General features: G+C 41.8%; 1 protein-coding gene across 1 annotated transcript in view; it reads left to right on the top strand.

Annotated features, from left to right (window-relative positions):
* The window catches only part of LOC139168583 (putative neutral ceramidase C), a 95,750-nt gene that overhangs the window by 41,405 nt on the left and 33,254 nt on the right, over positions 1 to 21,091 (top strand). The window contains exons 8-14 of the mRNA XM_070754206.1: positions 1,334 to 1,461; positions 3,213 to 3,290; positions 5,733 to 5,853; positions 11,776 to 11,901; positions 15,334 to 15,420; positions 17,617 to 17,721; positions 17,814 to 17,895. Coding sequence (XP_070610307.1) covers positions 1,334 to 1,461; positions 3,213 to 3,290; positions 5,733 to 5,853; positions 11,776 to 11,901; positions 15,334 to 15,420; positions 17,617 to 17,721; positions 17,814 to 17,895 — 727 coding nt within the window. The remainder of the gene's footprint in view (positions 1 to 1,333; positions 1,462 to 3,212; positions 3,291 to 5,732; positions 5,854 to 11,775; positions 11,902 to 15,333; positions 15,421 to 17,616; positions 17,722 to 17,813; positions 17,896 to 21,091) is intronic.

Raw genomic sequence — 21,091 nt, 5'->3', positions numbered from 1 at the left:
TATGGGACTGGCTTTGCATAGTGAAAAAAGGAAAAAGAGAAAATAAATCCAAAACAGCCTTCATCACCTCCCTTTTATTATATGCACTGTAAAGCCATCCCTATGACCTGGTAAAATAGTAAAAAGGGGAGTTTTGACACTCTACAGCCCAGTGGTGGGTTGTAAAATATTTTGCCACTAATTTCTGTGCATGCGGAGAAGTGTCCTGGGTGGGTGAGTGGAGCCTCCTGTTGCTGGCGCTAGCGGTTCTAAGAACTGGTCCGAATCGGGAGCAACCCACTGCTGCTACATCCTTTTAAATCTGATTTAGGAGCCATGCTGATGCAGTGGTTAAAATGCAGTATTGCAGGCTAATTTGCTGGCTGCCGACTGCCAACAGTTCAGCAGTTCAAGTCTCACCAGGTCAAGATTGGCTCCTCCTTTTGAAGTGGGTAAAACAAGGAGCCAGATTGTTGGGGGACAATATGTTGACTCTGTAAACCGCTTAGAGAGGCCTGTAAAGCATTATGAAGCAGTATAAAGTCTAAGTGCTATTATGTTTTCTAAAAATCTTTGCAATGCCCTGGATGTCAGCCAGGCCAGGCATATCTCCTTAGCAGTGGGAGCAAGAAGACAGCAACAAAGATTGGCTGGGATAGTGAAGCACAGGGCCACAGAGATCTCAGATTGTAGGATAGTGAGGGTAACCAGAACAGGGCATGGCCAGTTGTGGTTTTGTGGGGCATGACTCAGAGTTTATTTATTTATTTATTTATTTATTTATTTATTTATTTATTTATTTATCTATCTATCTATCCATCCATCCATCCATTCATTCATTCATTCATTCATTTATTTATTAGATTTGTATGCCGCCCCTCTCCGTAGAGTTGGGTAATTCTGGTGTTACTTGCTGTCCTGTAATGCCGTTTGTGTTAAATACACATGAGATTATGATGTTAATATTCAACTGCAAGCTGATAATACCTAGTGCTGATCTATCTAGTGGCATAATAGGATTTGTTTACATTTACTTCTGGGATAGGATGCAGCCTATCTCTGTGCATTATTTTGAAATATCATTTTCTTTCTTTCTTATATTATTTAATGTTCAGTTCATGATTCTCATTCCATGTTAGAAAACATCTGTGTTCAAGCAATCACTCTTGCTTTGGAAAGATGGCTGTTACAGCAACTTTTCTTATATAATAATTGTACTCCATGATAATACCTTTGAGACATTTTGGGACTGCAAGGTTGATTTTTCTGTTATAGAACTGTTTTGTGTTAAAAAGCTGGATGCAAATCAAATGTCCCAGTTTCCATGTTTTTAATCCCTATTTTCTAATTTCAGAGTATTGACATGGCCCATCAGAATATGGTGCAAGGACGCATTTTTATCGGTACAGGTTTGGTAGAGAACAGTCAGCTCAACAGAAGTCCTCTGTCTTACCTTCGGAACCCAGAATCTGAAAGACGCCGGTAAATGAAGGAAAATCTTGAGCTATTTTCATTACTTATAATGGAATTATTGTGATGCTTATAATTTAGCTAAGACATAGTATTTACATCTATGCAACCCTGGATTAAGATTTGTTTGCTCAAAATGGGTGTTTCTTAACTTCAGTAACTTTAAGCTGTTTGGATGTTAGCTGTCACAATTCTATCCCACATATTGACTGAGGAATTTGACAACTGAAGTCAACAGAGCTTAAATTTATCATGGTTGAAAAACACTGCTCTAAACAATTATCTGTTTGTTTGTTTGTTTGTTTGTTTGTTGTTTATTTGTTTGTCTGTTTATTTGTTTGCTTAGAACTTGCTTGATGAAAAACAGAATCCTATAGGTCAATGTTTTTCAACCAGTGTGCCGTGGCACACTAGTGTGCCGTGAGACATGGTCAGGAGTGCTGTGGGGAAATTAAACATGGGTCCCCAAACTACAGCCAGCTGCCTCCATCCAAACATAAACATTCCCCTCACAATCCCTCCAGCTATCAGCGACAGGAAGAGTGGAGGCACAAGGAACCCTCACTGACCAATCACTTTCTAGGTTTCATCCCGACCACTGGTGATGAACCAATAGCAGGCCGTTTCTCATCCACACTCAGGAAGGTCCCCGGGTTGCCACGCACTTGTCATTGTGTGGTCGCGGCAAGTAGTTGAAGCTACTACTCCGATTTCTAATCCTGGTCAGGACTGGAGGTAAATATTGCCACCACTAGATAAAGCCTCAGCCTCAGCTGGTTATGTCTATCCTGATGGTGTATATAGATATTTGACTTTTTTCTTTTTATAAGAGGCCCCCACAGAGGGTGATATACAATGCATCACAATGTTATCTATTAGAGCAATGTTTCCCAACCTTGGCAACTTGAAGATATTTGGACTTCAACTCCCAGAATTCCCCAGCCAGCATTCGCTGATTGGGGAATTCTGGGAGTTGAAGTCCAAATATTTTCAAGTTGCCAAAGTTGGGAAACACTGTATTAGAGTGCCATTTTGTGTCATTTTGTTTGGTGGTGTGCCCCAGGATTTTGTAAATGTAAAAAATGTACCGTGGCTCAAAAAAGATTGAAAATCACTGCTAAAGGTAATGTAAAGCAGCCCTATCTGGAATATAATGATTTACTATTTTGTTCTCTTTCCAAAATGCCCAGAAGGAGAGGAAAATATATTTAGAGCTTATTATTTCCCTCCCTCCCTTCTTCCATTTCCTTGGTGAGGAAAGGCTACTATCAACTGCTGATCATAGGAATGGCAATGCCAGAAGGTTCAGCCATTCATTTATTCATTCATTTTACAACTGGAACTTAGGTTATTCAGCAGTTTGCAGATAACAGAACACCCATGGTAAAATAATGACATGATAGAAATTATGAATTACAATGGTAAAGCAACATGGATCATTAAATGAATAACCAGAATCAACATAAAAATGATCTGTCTATAGTAAAACCTCCATGACTTTAAGAGTGTGCGTATTTAGGGTGTACACATGTGAATGTCCAAGAAACTTTAATGTTGATGTTCCTAAGGGTGTTGATAATGCTGAGAATGAATTCTGAGTGCTCAAAATGCTGAATGCTGAGAATGTTGAATTCTTCATGCTGGTGAGGAATTCCTCGGAGTCGAAGTTCACAAATCATTGTTAAAATTGAGAAGCTCTATTCTAGTTGCTGTGAAAGTCTTTCTTTTCTCCTCCCCACCTCCACTTCCTCTATGTTTTCCAGGTACTCATCAAATGTAGACAAAGAAATGACGGTGCTGAAAATGGTTGCAGATAATGGCCAAGAGATTGGAATGTTTAGGTGAGAACTCCTTTGAGAACAGGAAAGAAGTCTCTCTGTGTGTGAAAAAGTAAGGATAGCTGAATCTGAAAACTCATATCCTAATAATCTTCCAGTCAAATTATTATAATGTATTCTAAATGGAGTTGGCCTTGAAGAACATCTGGAAGCCACAGCTGGTGCAAAATTCTGTGGCTCAGGCAATGGTGGATATGTTCAAATATATTTGAGTGATCTTTCTGCTACAGAAGCTCCATTATTTGCCAATGGTTTTCTGGATGAGATCTGTAGGTTGTCACTTTTAAAGTCCTATAAGACTTTTATCTGAGATATCTAAGAAACCATTTCCTTTGGCATTCATCTATCAGATCCAACCAGATGTCAACAACCAATGAGTGGATGATCTCCAGGTCCCAAACCCTGCAGGATTATTATTGGAGAATGCCTCAGAAATGCACTGCTCCATTGTCTGGAACTCCCTCCCAATAAAGTTTAATTCCACTTCATCCCTCCTATGCTTCAAAAAAATACGTTTGCGGAATTTATCTAATTTATAAATATACAGTGGTACCTCTACTTAAGAATGCCTCTACTTAAGAACTTTTCTAGATAAGAACTGGGTGTTCAAGATTTTTTTGTCTCTTCTTAAGAACCATTTTCTACTTAAGAATCCGAGCCCGGAAAAATTTCCCGGGAAATTTGAGAGTGACACAAAGGCCCAGCCAGTTTCTTGCCATTCCCCCTTTAAACCTGGACATCTTGGGCTTTTCTGCCAGAGGAGCCTTTCAGTGGTGCTTAAGGAGGCTTTGGCAGTCCAGAGCGAAGAAAGCATTTTCCTTTATCTGGGCGCTTGGAGAGGGAATAAACCTCTGCCAGCACCCAGAGAAAAGAAAAGAAATGCTCCCTTCGCTCTGGGCAGCAACTGTCCTCCTCCTCTTCCTCCTCCTCCTCCCACCCAAATTCCAAGCTTTTATTTCTTTCCTAATGGGCTTGCATGCATTATTTGATTTTACATTGATTCCTATGGGAAAAATTGCTTCTACTTACAAGCTTTTCTACTTAAGAACCTGGTCACGGAACGAATTAAGTTCTTAAGTAGATGTACCACTGTAACTCTACTTAAGGTACAGTGGTACCTCTACAGATGTACCTTTAGAGTTTCCCAGTATTCATTTAGGAACTTCCAACATGGAAACTGTGGTTACTCATCCTAAAATCCTCTTTACCTGGAGCTTCAAAATTTGCTGTTTGCTGGGAAAATGTGTAGCCAAAAGTCAGTCTACATTTAGTGTACACTTGACTTTGGGGATATTTCTTCATAACCAAATGAATACAGAATACACAGAATACCACTGTATTCTCTTGTGGTCTGCACAGCAAAGTGCAGAAGAATGCTTTCCATTATACAGGTGGGACGTGTGGCACACATGGCACATTTACTCATCACAGGAGTTGGGATCTGCTTCATCTCTTTTAATATTCAGGAAATGCCTTGAAACCTGGCTGTCAACTAGCTTGAAGTCCTGAAGGAGAAGCTGTTGGCTGGAGGTGGTCAGTGCAATAATACAGAAGGCACCTCTGCTTCTCTCCACTCCAAACCCAGGCTTTTGAGTGTATTGTAATTTTAATCTGTTTATATATTTGTACGTCTTTGGATATTTGCATAGTTTATCACATTGTAAGATGCACAGTATCACTGCAAGATGTGTGGCAAATAAATTTAATAATAAATAAAAATAAATTGATTAGTGATTAGGTAGGTAGGTAGGTAGGGAGACAGACAGACAGGAAAGGAGGATTTTGGAATAGGCAATGTTAAATCAGTGATGGTGAACCTTTTTTGTCCTTGAGTGCTGAAAGAGCATGGGCGCTTGCTATCGCGCATGCATGAGTGCCCATACCCATAATTCAATGACTGGGGAGGGTGAAAACAGCTTCCCCTGCCCCCTGGAGTCCCTCTGGAGGCTGGAAATGGCCTGTTTCCCAACTTCTGGTGGGCCCAGGAGGCTCATGTTTCACCCTTCCCAGGCTCCAAAGGCTTCCCTGGAGCCGGGGGAGAGTAAAAACATCTTCCCCCATCTCCTTGGAGGCTCTCTGGAAGACAAAAATGCCCTCTGTGTAAGCCAAAAATCAGCTGGCCAACACACACATGTATGTTGGAGCTGAGCTAGGGCAACAGCTCATGTGCCAGCAGATATGGCTCTGAATACCACCTGTGGCACCCATGCCATAGGTTTGCCATCACTGTGTTAAATCATATATTTTTAGCTGCCTAGGGCTTTTGGATGGCATACACATATGGTAAGTAAGTAAGTAAGTAAGTAAGTAAGTAAGTAAGTAAGTAAGTAAGTAAGTAAGTAAGTACGTAAGTAAAGAAGTAAGTAAGTAAGTAAGTAAGTAAGTAAGTAAGTAAGTAAGTAAATACTATCCTAACAGCTTTACCTTTTAAATTTTTTTTACTAGCTGGTTTGCTGTTCATCCAGTCAGTATGAACAACAGCAACCTTTTAGTTAATAGTGACAATACTGGCTATGCAGCTTATCTCTTTGAACAAGAGAAGAATAAAGGATACCTTACAGGAAAGGTAAGAACAATTAATGTGCATTATTATTATGTCAGCCCTTCCACTGAATGTAGCTAGCCAGTAATGCTGCCCCTCTCCGAGGACTCGGGGTGGCTCACAGCATATCAAAACAATATATACATATCTAAAAATCCAGTTAATATAGCTAAAATGTATTAAAAAACCCTAATAATATTTAAAATCAAAATAATTCTTCGCACAACAAGACATACTTATACTCGTTGGCCAGGGGGTTAGGATCTAATGGCCCCAAGCCTGGCGGCGCAGATAGGTTTTTAAACTCTTACAGAAGGCCAGGAGGATGGGGGCAGTGCAAATCTCTGGAGGGAGCTAATTCCAGAGGGCCGGGCCCCCCACAGTGAAGGCTCTTCCCCTAGGTCCCGCCGAACAACACTGTCTAGTTGACGGGATCTGGAGAAGGCTGACTCTGTGGGACCTAACCGGTCCCTTGGACTCATGCAAGAAATGTTACATTTCTATGTCAAGATTTATCTTGGGATTTGCATCTGGGACTATTCCCATGCAATTCATGGAATAATAGCCTCAAGCGATTATTCCCCATTAGATTTTAAACCCTGTTTAAGATACTTTTACTACTTTAGGTTTTATTAACAATGTAAAGTTCAAATAGAATAAAAAATTTCTACCTGCAAACAAACACAAACATCTAAAATGCCTGTACACGAACGCACAAAGCTTGGGAAACAAACAGGATGAACTGGAATTATTAATACACGAGGGCCAATACGATCTAATTGGAATCACAGAAACCTGGTGGGACGAAACACACGCCTGGAACACACAGATAATGGGTTACAAACTCTTCAAGAAGAACAGGTCAAACAAGAAAGGAGGAGGTGTTGCACTATACATCAAAGACCACTACACTGCCACAGAACTACATCCAACCAAAGATGATAACCCCCTAGAAATCATATGGGTCAACATAAAAGAAAAAAAGAGCAACACCACAATTGGAGTATACTACAGACCACCCAATCAAACAGACACAATGGACGACCTCTTCACATGCCAACTAACAGACATATGCAACAAACACAGCACGACAATAATGGGGGACTTCAACTACCCAGACATCAACTGGAAAACTAACTCAGCACCAAGCGGAAAGTCTGCCAAATTTCTTTCCAGTCTAGCTGACAACTTTCTAACCCAAAAAGTTGAAACAGGAACCAGAGGGAATGCTATATTAGACCTAATACTAACAAACAGGGAAGAAACAATAGAGGGAACAGAAGAAGAAGGGAAACTGGGAGAGAGCGACCACGTCATCCTCAAATTCAACATAGTGCAATCACTAGCTACTATACCCAACACCACCACAGTCCCAGACTTCAGAAAAGCGGACTTTAACAAGCTCAGAGCGAACCTTGAACAATGCCCCTGGAACAAACTCTTAGAAGGAAAAACCACTCAGGAAGCCTGGGTGATCCTAAAAAACAGCATCATAGACGCCCAAAACAACGCAATCCCCATGAAAAGGAAAAACAGGAAAACCAAAACGAAACCTGCATGGCTAAACAAAGCCCTCGCAGATGACATAAAAGGAAAAAAAGCTAAGTACAAACAATGGAAAGAAGGACTCATAACCAAAGCAGAATATCAGCAAACAGCCAGTTCCTGCAAACAAAAAATAAAAACAGCAAAGGCACAATATGAACAACACCTTGCAGCGGAAGTCAAAGACAACAAAAAAAGTTTCTTCCAACACATCAACAATAAGAAGAAAATCAAAGAAACAATCGTCACACTAAAAAACGAAGAGGGTAGAGAAATCACAGACAGCAATGACCAAGCACAGCTACTCAACGCCTACTTTGCATCAGTCTTCACACAAAAGGGAACCTCCCTCCAACCAATCTGCAATTTAACTGCAACAAACTGCCCCAGAACCAAACTCAGCATAGACAAAAGCACAGTGAGGGACTACCTGAGGGAACTCAACGAATACAAATCACCAGGGCCAGACGGACTTCACCCCAAAGTCCTAAAAGAATTGGCAGACACCATAGCGGAACCACTCCTCCTCATCTACCAAATATCCTGGATCACTGGAGACCTACCGGAAGACTGGAAGTGAGCTGACGTAGTCCCCATCCACAAAAAAAGGCAAAAAGACCGACCCAGATAACTACAGACCAATCAGTCTGACCTCTATACCTGGAAAAATACTGGAGAAAATAATCAAAAAACAACTTACCCACTTCCTAGAAACAAACAAGATCATATCCAATAGCCAGCACGGATTCATCAGAAACAAATCATGCCAAACCAATCTCATATCATTTTTCAACACCATAACCAAGTCAGTTGACCAACGCAACTCAGTGGACCTCATATACTTGGACTTCAGTAAGGCTTTCGATAAAGTCGACCACAATCTCCTAATCCACAAACTAAAAAAAAATGGAGTAGACTACTACACATGTAGATGGATAAACAGTTGGCTGACCAACTGCACCCAACGAGTTGTCCTCAACGGCACCAAATCCACATGGAAAAAAGTAGACAGTGGAGTACCACAGGGCTCTGTCCTGGGTCCTGTACTCTTTAACATCTTCATCAACGACCTGGACGAGGGAATAAAAGGGGAACTAATAAAATTTGCAGATGACACCAAGCTGGCGGGGGTAGCCAACACCCTTGAGGACAGGCTCAGAGTACAAGAAGACCTAGACAGACTATCACAGTGGGCCCATACCAACAAAATGAGGTTCAACACCAACAAATGCAGAGTCCTCCACCTCGGCAAAAAGAACCCTAGACATACATACAGCCTGGGAGATACCCCACTCAGCAGTAGTGACTGCGAAAGAGACCTTGGAGTCTTGGTGGACAATCAACTAAACATGAGTCAGCAATGTGCAGCAGCAGCCAAAAAAGCCAACTCAATCCTAAGCTGCATCAACAGAGGAATACGCTCCAAGACTAGGGAAGTACTAATACCACTCTACTATGCCCTGGTCAGACCCCACCTGGAGTACTGCATCCAATTTTGGTCACCTCACTACAAAAAAGACATCGAAACTCTGGAGAAGGTGCAAAAAAGAGCAACCAAAATGATTAGGGGACTCGAAACCAAGACTTACGAAGAGAGATTGAGAGAACTGGGCATGGACAGCCTAGAAAAAAGAAGGTCTAGAGGGGACATGATAGCAGTTTACAGATACTTGAGGGGTTGCCACGGTGAGGAGGGGGTCTCTTTATTCCCCAGGGCACCAGAGGGCCGGACGAGGAACAATGGTTGGAAGCTGACCAAGGAGAGATTCAACCTGGAAATAAGGAAGAACTTCCTGACGGTCAGAGCGATCAACCAATGGAACTGCCTGCCAGGGGAGGTGGTGAACTCCCCAACTCTGGACACCTTCAAGAGGAGATTGGACTTCCATTTGGCTTGGGTGCTGTAGGGTTCCTGCTCAGGCAGGGGGTTGGACTCGATGACCTAACGGTCCCTTTCAACTCTATTAATAAAATAAAAAATAAAAAAATAAAATGTTACTCTCTGGAAGCATTGCGAATTCAGAATCCTAGAATTCTAGGTCCTATTGATTAAGAAATTTGGAGATTATACAGTACTTACAGTGTCATTTCTGGAAGTCATTATTTCTGCTTGCTTCAACTGCCACAAATTTTAGCCTGGGAAATTGAGAGTGATTTTTTTGTTGGAATGGTAGAAATATAGTCATAACAAAATTCTTTACTCAAGGACAAATGCCTCTAATAAATTGGAATTTTGAGGAATTTCTAGCCTCAGAATTTTATTTCGTTGGGGCTGTTTCCTGAAACCTGACATACAGTATATAGTTCAGAAGATTAAGTTGAGGTGCCTACATTGGAGAAATGTGTTCCTTTGTTCAGTTGGCATGAGGGACAGTAGTTCACTCTTCTGGAGTTCTAGAAAGTCTAGGCACGTGGTTCTATTCCCAGACATGTGGGTGATGTGTTTTATTGGTCCTTTTGGGTGGGTTGAATTGTTATTGTTTGGTTGCTTTGGTCTGAGTTTCTGTGGGGTTGTTTGCTATTAACTGTTTTTTATCATTTTGGGATTTTGTAAGCCACCCAGACCTTTATATATAAATAATAATTATATCCCAGATCCTTGGAAAATACTAAATAGGTGAATAAAAACATCAAATCCAGTCTGAACATCTGGCTGACTGTGCAACGAACTACAATAACAAAGCATGGAAGTGCAAAGCAAATGAAATAAATACAAGAAAGCAAACTTTCATTTCCATGTGACTGCTCACACAACCTAAAAGCACAGAATATTGCTTGGATGTAGCAGGCAATGAAAACATTGCAGTAAATGTCAAGCCTCATTAAAAGTCATTTTGATAAGTATCTGATCTAAGCTGCTCAACTATTTTTAGGCTGTTTTAATCTAGTCTCATAAGGGAAGTGTAGTCCTTGACTTACAACCACAATTGAGCCCAAGATTTTTGTTGCTCAGTGAGATTGTTAAGTGAGTTTCCCCACATTTTACGACCTTTCTTGCCTCGACTGTTCAGTGAATCACTGCAGTTGTTAAGTTAGCGACATATTAAGCAAATTGTTAAGCGAAAATGACTTGTCCGTTGACTTTGCTTGTCAGAAGGTCACAAAAGCTGATCACACGACCCCAGGACACTGCAATCATCATCAATATGAACCAATTGCCAAGCATCCCAATTTTGATCATGTGATCGCGGGGACACTGCAACGCTGTTGTAAGTGTGAAAAATGGATATGAGGCGTTTTTTCAATGCTGTTGTAACTTCAAACAGTCACTAAACAAATGGTTGCAAATCATATATCTTATTATAAATCATATATGCTGCCAAGAGTAATACACAGATTTAAATTTCTTACATTAGACTTGAGGATGGGTTATTTTGTGACAATCTCTGCAGATTCTCATGTGTTTATATCAACATTTGCATGAAGATAGGTGTAGTGTTGCAGGCCAATCCCAACAACTTTTCTACATACATCAATCCTATATGCATTTATGAAGAGTAGGGCTTCTTTCTTTTCACCTTGCCATCTTACAATTTTAATACTCCTATCTCCATCAAATGCTGTTGCTTCTGAGAACCCCAATTATGCCTACCAACTGATGGGGACCAAGCTTTCTGAGACAACCCTAGAAAGGGATCTTGGGGTTTTGGTGGACAGTTCAATGAAGATGTCAACCTAGTGTGCAGCAGCAGTAAAAAAAAAAAAAAAGCAAATTCCATGCTTGGCATGATTAGGAAGAGAATCAAAAATAGTTCGGCAAGTGTTGTATTGCCTCTGTACAAATCGATGGTGAGACCACACTTGGAGTACTGTTTAGAGTTCTGGTCACTGCACCTCAACAAGGACATAATGCAACTGGAAAAGGTGCAAAAAAGGGCAACAAGAATGATCAAGGAAATGGAGCACCTCCCTTATGATACCAGGTTGCAATGCCTTGGTCTCTTCAGCCTTGAAGGACAGCTTTTAAGAAGTGACTTGATCGAAGTGTATAAAATCATGCATGGGATAGAAAAGGTGGATAGAGAAAAAATCTTTTCTCTATCACACAATACTAGGAGGAGGGTCATTGGTTTATGGAATTCACTTCCAGAAGAGGTCGTGACAGCTGTCAGCCTGGATAGCTTCAAGGCAGGATTAGACAGATTCATGGATGCCAAGTGTATCAATGGTTATTGAAACAGATGTCAATGTGCTGCCTTTATGTTGGTTGAAGCAGGCAGGGAGGGATTTTTTTCTGCTCAAGATCCCCATGTAAAATTGGTGGGCCACTGTGTAACACAGAATGCTGGACTTGATGGGCTTTGGTCTGATTCAGCATGGCTCTTCTTATGTTCTTATGAGCTATAAAAGTTATGAGATCAACTGGAGTCACCAATATGACTTTCTTCCTCTTTCTTTCAGGGTCCCTTTGTAGCAGCTTTTACATCTGCTAACTTGGGTGATGTGTCTCCGAATACAAAGGGTCCACACTGCATCAACACTGGGGAGTCATGTGAAAACATGGGGAATTATTGCCTTATAGGTGGGGTAAGTATTAGATCTGAATCAAAGGTTTGTGCATTCTGTGGTTGAAATTATATGGGGTTTCATATAGCTTCTTCTTATATTCAAAAGGTACTCAGGAGGAAAATAGCAAGAACTTTATAAATTCAATTCTAGTAAGGCTGTATTTCAAAGAGAGCAACTGGTAGTTTCGGTTTCAGAATAATTTGCCTAATAGATTACTCTTCAACATACTCAAGATAGCTCCCATTGTTAATTAAAAATAATCATTGCTTTGTGCATTTGATTACATCATAACCCACTGACTGTTGGATAATAGTATGCAATGAAGGGCTAGCAAAATTTTTACTATCACACTGTAGGTGTGGCTTATTTTGGCTTGATGGTCATGTGACCAGGTAGGAGTGACTTGCCAGCCGTGTGTCCAGGTGGGAGTAGCTTGACAATCATGTGACTTGACCAAGGATTTTCCAAGAACCTCAAAACAATACCCCTATCAATGGACTCAAAACAAGCAGGTCATTGAATTCACCCACATCCTAGAAGTGAGCAGCTATAGAACAGTGAAATGACAGAAACATCGCACTTAGAATTTTGAAAGCACATTTTGAGCATTATCATAAAGGTGCCTTCATGATTAAAATGACCACTCACAAAAGAATCACTTACTCAAAGGCAACAATCTAAAGTGATCCTTGCTACTTTCACAGCCTAAGTGAATATCCCAAACAAACAAAAAACTAGGTTTCAAGCATTATCCATTTTATTTTCTAGAGTAGGGGTCCCCAAACCTGGCAACTTTAAGGCATGTGAATTTCAACTCCCATAATTTTCCAGCCAGCTATGAATACCTCTGCTCTAGAGAATATTATAGCCGTTCAGAAAGGAGGGGCAGGCAGAAACCCAGATCACATAGAATTAATTCTAGATCTTATCTCCTTATACTTTTCCTAGGCACTTTTATTTGAAGCAGAATCGCCAGCTTTGGGGTTTTTAAACGCTTTTGGGAAGAATGCAGAGGCTGGCATTTTCTTTCAACATCTTTCAGTGCAAATTGGGTGGTCTGGGGTGGGGCTCCAGTTTTGCTACACCACTGTATCACTGTACACCCCACCCCCCGTATGGGCAGCAGCCAACCCCTGGTAGTATGTATTTATTCAAGTCCACCTTTTGGAGAGAGAGGACCTCTGGTTTCAAAGAGGGGTCAAAGAGGCCATCTATGTCAAAACTGAACAGCCCTCTCTCAACAGAGGGGGGAAAGTTTGCGGAGAGGGGCGGCATACAAATCAAATCAAATCAAATCAATCGATCGATCGATCGATCGATAGATAGATAGATAGATAGATAGATAGATAGATAGATAGATACAATCTACAACACAGTCCTTCCAACAATCCTAAGAAGGCTCCACACCCATTTGCACCACTCAGGTGTCCCTGATGACACAGATAAACCTTCAGGTTTAATGACTTGCTAAAAGAATGCAAATAACCAGCTTTCTGCAAAGGGTATAAATCTTTCTTTGAAATGGATGTCCATGTGCCACCTCTATGTTGGTTGAGGCAGGCAGGATTTCCTTGAGTACCATTTGTTGGGGGTCAAAGGAAAGGGAGGGTTTTGCCCTCTCTTTCTGCTCAAGATCCCCATGGACAATTGGTGGGCCACTGTGTGACACAGAATGCTGGACTCGATGGGCTTTGGCCCGATTCAGCATGGCTCTTCTTATGTTCTTATGTTTCTATTTCCCAACATCCAGTAAGAGCTAAAGAGGCTTCTTGGATGAGAAGCGAACCTCTTCGAAAACCCCCCATAAAGTCCAGTTGCCTCTTGAAAAAACATTTTCCATCTCCATAGACATCATGCTAATTTGATATAGCATTTAATTCTTTCTTATTACTTTGTTGCATCTAATAGGAGAGCCAGTTTGTTGTAGTGTTAAGGTGAGCCTAGAAACCAGAAGTCCTACTTTAGGCACAAAAGCAACTGGGTGACTTTGGGCTGATCATTTTCTTCCAGCCCATAGGACAGTGATGGTGAACTTTTTTTTCTTCGGGTGCCTAAAGAGTATGCTGTCACACATGCATGAGTGTCCACACCCATAATCCAATGCCTGAGGAGGGTGAAAACACCTTCCTCCACTCCCCGGAGGCCCTCTGGAGACCGGAAATGGTCTGTTTTTCAACTTCTGGTGGGCCCAGTTGGCTCATGTTTCACCCTCCCCAGGCTCCAAAGGCTTTCCTGGAGGCAGGGCAGGGTAAAAACGCCCTCCCATTTCCTCCCAGAGCCTCTGGGTGAACCAAAAATCAGCTGGCCAGCACACAATGCATGTTGGAGCTGAGCTATAGATATGGCTGCCAGCAGATATGGCTCTGTGTGCCACTTGTGGCACCCATGCCATAGGTTCGCCATCACTGCCATAGGAGGATTATGTATCCATAAAAAGGCTAGATAAAAAGATAAGAAGGATGATGATGATGATGAGTCAAGTTAGAGCTAAGCCAGACAATTCTATGTACAGTATATGGAGACAAGAAGTACATAGGTTTCTGCAAAAAGGGATTCCAGTCCTTTCAGATGGACCAAATCAAGGAGTAGATACCATATAGGATGAAGCACTACTTCACTGTTGTACAGCTATGTTGATGTTTCAGATTTTTTATTAGGTTCTCAAAATATAAAATACAGAAATACAAAGAAAAATAATAATGAGAAAATGGGGTAGGGGAATTGTTGGATAAAGGGGAAGAGAAAGAGACAAGCATTGATTTGATGCATTAGAATAAGGTAATAACATACGACTTCAACTTTTTAGTATTCCATTCTATTCTGTTCTATTCCTTCTCCTACTCCTACACCTACTCCAACTCCTACCCCTACCCCTATTCTTATTCCATTATTATAATAATATATACTAGCCATTTCAAATCAATCTAATCAACAAAATCTTAAACTGAAGTTTCATTTTTTCCACTTCAAGCACAAAATTCAAAAGCAGTTTCAAAGCAGAAACAAACTAATTGCATTCAAAGCTAAGTCCCTCAGCTTTTGTAGTTATTTATCTATTGTGAGAATCAAAGTATCCTTCCATTTTTTGTAAATAAATGTGTCAGCATATGTAAATCAGAGTTTCATTTTCCCCCCCCCAAGCTCTTTAAGCCCAAGAGGAAAAAAAATGGTTTTATTTTTATATTTACTTTAAGAATCTACTGTATTAAGATGTGGATCCTGCTCCAATAACTCTTTGCTTTATCACAAGTCCAGTGTAAATGGTAAAATGTTCCTTATTTACATTTACATTTCCAACGTTCATTTGAAGTACCTTTTATAATTGGGTTTATAATCAGGATTTCGAATTGAAGAAATAAAGATAAAAGGGAAGTAAGTGGATGCAAAGATAAAGGATGATCAACCACATATCTTTTCCCTTCTAATTTGTTGTTCTGAAATCCAATGTAGGCTAAGATGTGCATTGCTACCGGTCCTGGGAAAGACATGTTTCAGAGCACACAAATAATTGGGACACATGTCTACTCAAATGCAAAGGTATGTCTAAAATTGTAACATCTTAGGAAAATATAGATGTTACAATATTTATTTTCTATGAAAGTATTCTAGGAAAATATGAATGCTAGAATCTTAACATTCTAGGAAAATATAGATGATAGAGATTGTCACTTTTCTAATAATACACCAACTTTGTTTTAATATGCAAAGTGCAAATATACAAGGCATATGCAAAGATGATAAATGGATGGTAGGTAGGTAGGTAGGTAGGTAGGTGGATGGATGGATGGATGGATGATAGATAGATAGATAGATAGATAGATAGATAGATAGATAGATAGATTCATTGCTGTGTAGCACCTGATAGACACTGAGAAAAACTGTCTTTAGGCCTCTGCATTAATTTTGCCTCCCGTTCCTGTGAAACCTTGGACCTAAAGTTTGTTCAAATGGATTGTAAGATTCAGGAAGGGTGCAAGCTATGCTTCCGTTACTACTCCTATACCTCCAATTAAACTATCCATTGGGGCACCGTTCCCCGTAAGCTGCGCCCGTGAGCAGGCGCGCACTCCCAAATACCCCCGAAAATTTCTTCTTAAGTCTAAGTCAGTGATGGTGAACCTCAGCGACGTTTGGCTGCCGGGGGGGCAGGGAGGAGAAAATCCACCCCCCCACCTCCAGGAGCAGCAAAAGCCTCACCAACGGGGCGCGCCGTTTGCCTTTCGACTCTGTTGCTGAGGCTTTTGCTGCTCCTGGAGGGTGGGGTGCTGATGCCAAAAGCCTCAGCGATGTTTGGCTGCCGGGGGGGGGGGCGTGGAGGAGAAACTCCGCCCCCCCTCCAGGAGCAGCAAAAGCCTCAGCGACGGGGCGCGCCGTTTGCCTTTCGGCTCCATCGCTGAGGCTTTTGCTGCTCCTGGAGGGTGGGGCGCCGATGCCGAAAGGCAAACGGCGTGCCCCGCCGCTTAGGCTTTTGTTGCTCGTGGAGGGGGGGTTGGGGGTGCCGATGCCGAATGCATTCCCTCCACGGTGGGGGGTGCAAGGCAGGCGCAGGCAGCCCCAGGAGACAAGAGGGAATGAGAGAAAGGAAAGAGACAGAAAGGGAGGGAGAGAAAGAAAGAGTGAGAGAAAGGATAGAGATAAAGAGGGAATGAGAGAAAGGAAAGAGATAAAAAGGATAGAGAGAAAGAGGGAATGAGAGAAAGGATAGAGAGAAAGAGGGAATGAGAGAAAGGATAGAGAGAAAGAGGGAATGAGAGAAAGGAAAGAGAGAGAAAGGGAGGGAGAGAAGGAAAGAGTGAGAGATAGAAAGGATAGAGAGAGAGGGAATGAGAGAAAGGATAGAGAGAAAGAGGGAATGAGAAAAAGGAAAGAGAGAGAAAGGGAGGAAGAGAAGGAAAGAGTGAGAGATAGAAAGGATAGAGAGAAAGAGGGAATGAGATAAAGGAAAGAGACAGAAAGGGAGGGAGAGAAAGAAAGAGTGAGAGATAGAAAGGATAGAGAAAGAGGGAATGAGAGAAAGGAAATGAAGGAGGGAGGGAAAGAAAGTGAGTGATAGAAAGGATAGAAAGAGGGAGGGAGAGAAAGGAAAGAGAGATGAGAGAGGAAGGAGGAGAGAGAAAGAGAGAGAAAGGAGGGGTAGCGAATTATGGATGTCAGAACTCGCGCATGCGTAATAGTGTGCGCCCACACTTTTTTAAAGAAAAATATTTAGAGTTTTATGCCGCCCAGTCCCGAAGGGACTGCCGCTCAGACACTATACTTTTCCGCCCACACCGGAAAAAAATTAGAGGGAACACTGCATTGGGGATAGGAGGTAGTTGACACATGTCATAGCTTTTTTCTAACCTTATCTTATCTGGTTAGAAAATCTCACTTCCTAACTAGTAAGAAACCATGGGTATATGAGTTATATTGGGAACAAACAAAATACTTCTCATGTGATGAAGAATTTTACCCTTCTGTCGGAGTAAGAGCTTGGCTGCAGCTATTTCTACCTCAGGATTTCATGTCACTTCTATCTGCTAGATTTGTTGAAAAAATGATACCCATTGTTGAACTGCAAGTCACGGTAGCTTCAGCTTGTATGTGTAATGATGCGAGTTCCTGGGAGTTGCAGTTCAGAAGTCCAAAACTTCCCTACCACATATTCACACTTAAACAATATATATGTGTTTGCATACAATAATAAAATTATCACCAGCTTAGACTGATGATTGGTTCTCATTTATATTTCAGGAAATATATATGAAGGCCTCAAAAGAGATTGATGGGCCCATCAGTTCAGTTCATCGATGGGTGGACATGAGTAGCATCACTGTTCAACTTAACTCTACACACACGGTAGTGTACCTCCATGGTGATGTTCCAGGCAGACAGTAACAATATAGGAGTATTTAGAATATAGACCATAACTCTACATTGTTTTCCCAAAGGGTAAAACATGTAAACCAGCCTTGGGATACAGCTTTGCTGCAGGTACCATAGATGGACCAGGATTGTTCAATTTTACTCAAGGCAAGTAGAAAGAAATATTGAAAGATTTTATTTATTACTATTACTCTTTCTGTTACACAGCATTCCCCAAGATACTAGTCTGCATATGTGATGGGACTGCAGATTCTCAAATTCTCAGCCACCATGTTCTACAGAGCATCTGAGTCTGGAAGACAAATTCGGAGAGCCAGTTTGGGGAAAAAGCTATGGTGCTGGGCTAGAAATAAGGAGATTGTGAATTGTAGGCCTCCCAAAACCAAGGTTGACTTTGGTCAATTACATTCGCTAAGTTCAATGCATCTCACAGGGTTGTTATTGTGGGGAAAATAACAGCATTAGGTATGTATACTGCCTTGAGTTGATCAAAAAATAAAGGTAAATCTAATATATAGTCAACTCCTAGGTTCCTCCCTTGTGGGGTTCCTCCCTTGTGGGGTTCCTCAGGGGTCAGTCCTCTTCCCCCTGCTGTTTAATATCTACATGAAACCACTGGGTGAGATCATCTGAGGGCACAGGGTGAGTTGCTATCAGCATGCTGATGATACTCAGCTATTATCTAGGTCTTCAGCAGTCTGGATTCAGGCCCGGCTACAGCACGGAAACTGCTTTGGTCGCATTGATGGATGATTTCTGGCGGGCTTGTCCTCTGTCCTGGTGCTTCTTGACCTCTCAGTGGCTTTCGATACCATCGACCATGGTATCCTTCTGCGCCGGCTGGACGGGTTGGGAGTGGGAGGCACTGTTCTCCAGTGGTTCTCCTCCTACCTCTCCGGTCAGTCGCATTCTGTGTTAGTGGGGATCAGAGGTCGACCTCCAGGTCTCTCCCTTGTGGGGTACCTCAGGGGTCAGTCCTCTCCCCCCTGCTATTTAATATCTACATGAAAATGCTGGGTGAGATCATCCAAGGGCATGGGGTGAGGTATCATCAATATACCGATGATACCCAGTTATACATCTCCACCCCATGTCCAGTCAACGAAGCAGTGGAAGTGATGTGCCGGTGCCTGGAGGCTGTTGGAGCCTGGATGGGTGTCAACAAACTCAAACTCAACCCAGACAAGACGGAGTGGCTGTGGGTCTTGCCTCCCAAGGACAATTCCATCTGTCTGTCCATTACCCTGGGGGGGGGAACTATTGACCCCCTCAGAGAGGGTTCACAACTTCGGCATCCTCCTCGATCCACAGCTGACATTGGAACAACATCTTTCGGTTGTGGCGAGGAGGGCGTTTGCCCAGGTCCACCTGGTGCACCAGTTGCGGCCCTACCTGGACAGGGAGTCATTGCTCACAGTCGCTCATGCCCTCATCACCTCGAGGTTCGATTACTGCAACACTTTCTACATGGGGCTACCTTTGAAAAGTGTTCGGAAACTTCAGATCGTGCAGAACGCAGCTGCGAGAGCCATTGTGGGGCTGCCTAGATTCGCCCACGTTTCTGCAACACTCCGTGGCCTGCACTGGCTGCCGATCGGTTTTTGGTCACAATTCAAAGTGTTGGTAATGACCTTTAAAGCCCTGCATGGCATTGAACCAGAATACACCTGGAACTGCCTTCTACCACACGAATCCCAGTGGCCAATAAGGTCCCACAGAGTTGGCCTTCTCCGGGTCCCGTCGACCAAACAATGTCATTTGGTGGGCCCCAGGGGAAGAGCCTTCTCTCTGGCGGCCCCAGCCCTCTGGAATCAACTCCCCCTGGAGATTAGAATGGCCCCCACCCTCCTTGTCTTTCCCAAATTACTCAAGACCCACCTTTATCACCAGGCATGGGGGAACTGAGACATCCTCCCTCAGGCTTTTATATTTTATGTTTGGTATGTATGTGTTGTATGGTTTTAAATTGTTGGGGTTTTAGATATGTTTTATTTTAATATTAGATTTGTCTCACTGTTATATTGTTTTTGTATTACTGTTGTGAGCCGCCCCGAGTCTTCAGAGAGGGGCGGCATACAAATCTAATAAATAATAATAATAATAATAATAATAATAATAATAATAATAATAATAATAATAATAATAATAATAGAAACATAGAAACATAGAAACATAGAAACATAGAAACATAGAAGTCTGACGGCAGAAAAAGACCTCCTGGTCCATCTAGTCTGCCCTTATACTATTTTCTGTATTTTATCTTAGGATGGATATATGTTTATCCCAGGCATGTTTAAATTCAGTTACTGTGGATTTATCTACAGCGTCTGCTGGAAGTTTGTTCCAAGGATCTACTACTCTTTCAGTAAAATAATATTTTCTCATGTTGCTTTTGATCTTTCCCCCAACTAACTTCAGATTGTGTCCCCTTGTTCTTGTGTTCACTTTCCTTTTAAAAACACTTCCCTCCTGGACCTTGTTTAACCCTTTAATATATTTAAATGTTTCGATCATGTCCCCCCTTTTCCTTCTGTCCTCCAGACTATACAGATTGAGTTCATTAAGTCTTTCCTGATACGTTTTATTCTTAAGACCTTCCACCATTCTTGTAGCCCATCTTTGGACACGTTCAATTTTGTCAATATCTTTTTGTAGGTGAGGTCTCCAGAACTGAACACAGTATTCCAAATGTGGTCTCACCAGCATTCTATATAGCGGGATCATAATCTCCCTCTTCCTGCTTGTTATACCTCTAGCTATGCAGCCAAGCATCCTACTTGCTTTCCCTACTGCCTGACTGCACTGTTCACCCATTTTGAGACTGTCAGAAATCACTACCCCTAAATCCTTTTCTTTTGAAGTATTTGCTAACACAGAACTGCCAATACAATACTCAGATTGAGGATTCCTTTTCCCCAAGTGCATTATTTTACATTTGGAAACATTAAACTGCAGTTTCCATTGCTTTGACCATTTATCTAGTAAAGCTAAATCATTTACCATATTACAGACGCCTCCAGGAATATCAACCCTATTGCACACTTTAGAGTCATCGGCAAATAGGCAAACCTTCCCTACCAAACCTTCCCCTATGTCACTCACAAACATATTAAAAAGAATAGGACCCAGAACAGACCCTTGTGGCACACCGCTTGTAACCTGACTCTGCTCAGAATACTCGCCGTTAACAATAACTCTCTGATGTCTACGCTTCAGCCAGCTGCAAATCCATTGAACTATCCAGGGATTAAGTCCAATCTTCACTAATTTATCTATCAGCTCTTTATGTGGAACCGTATCAAAGGCTTTGCTGAAGTCCAGGTAGGCAATATCCACGGCACCA

The sequence above is a fragment of the Erythrolamprus reginae genome, chromosome 5, assembly GCF_031021105.1.
Source record: "Erythrolamprus reginae isolate rEryReg1 chromosome 5, rEryReg1.hap1, whole genome shotgun sequence".
NCBI classification, from domain to species: Eukaryota; Metazoa; Chordata; class Lepidosauria; order Squamata; family Dipsadidae; genus Erythrolamprus; species Erythrolamprus reginae.
The sequence above is the reverse complement of the archived record's forward strand: the minus strand, read 5'-3'. Positions and strand labels throughout refer to the sequence as shown.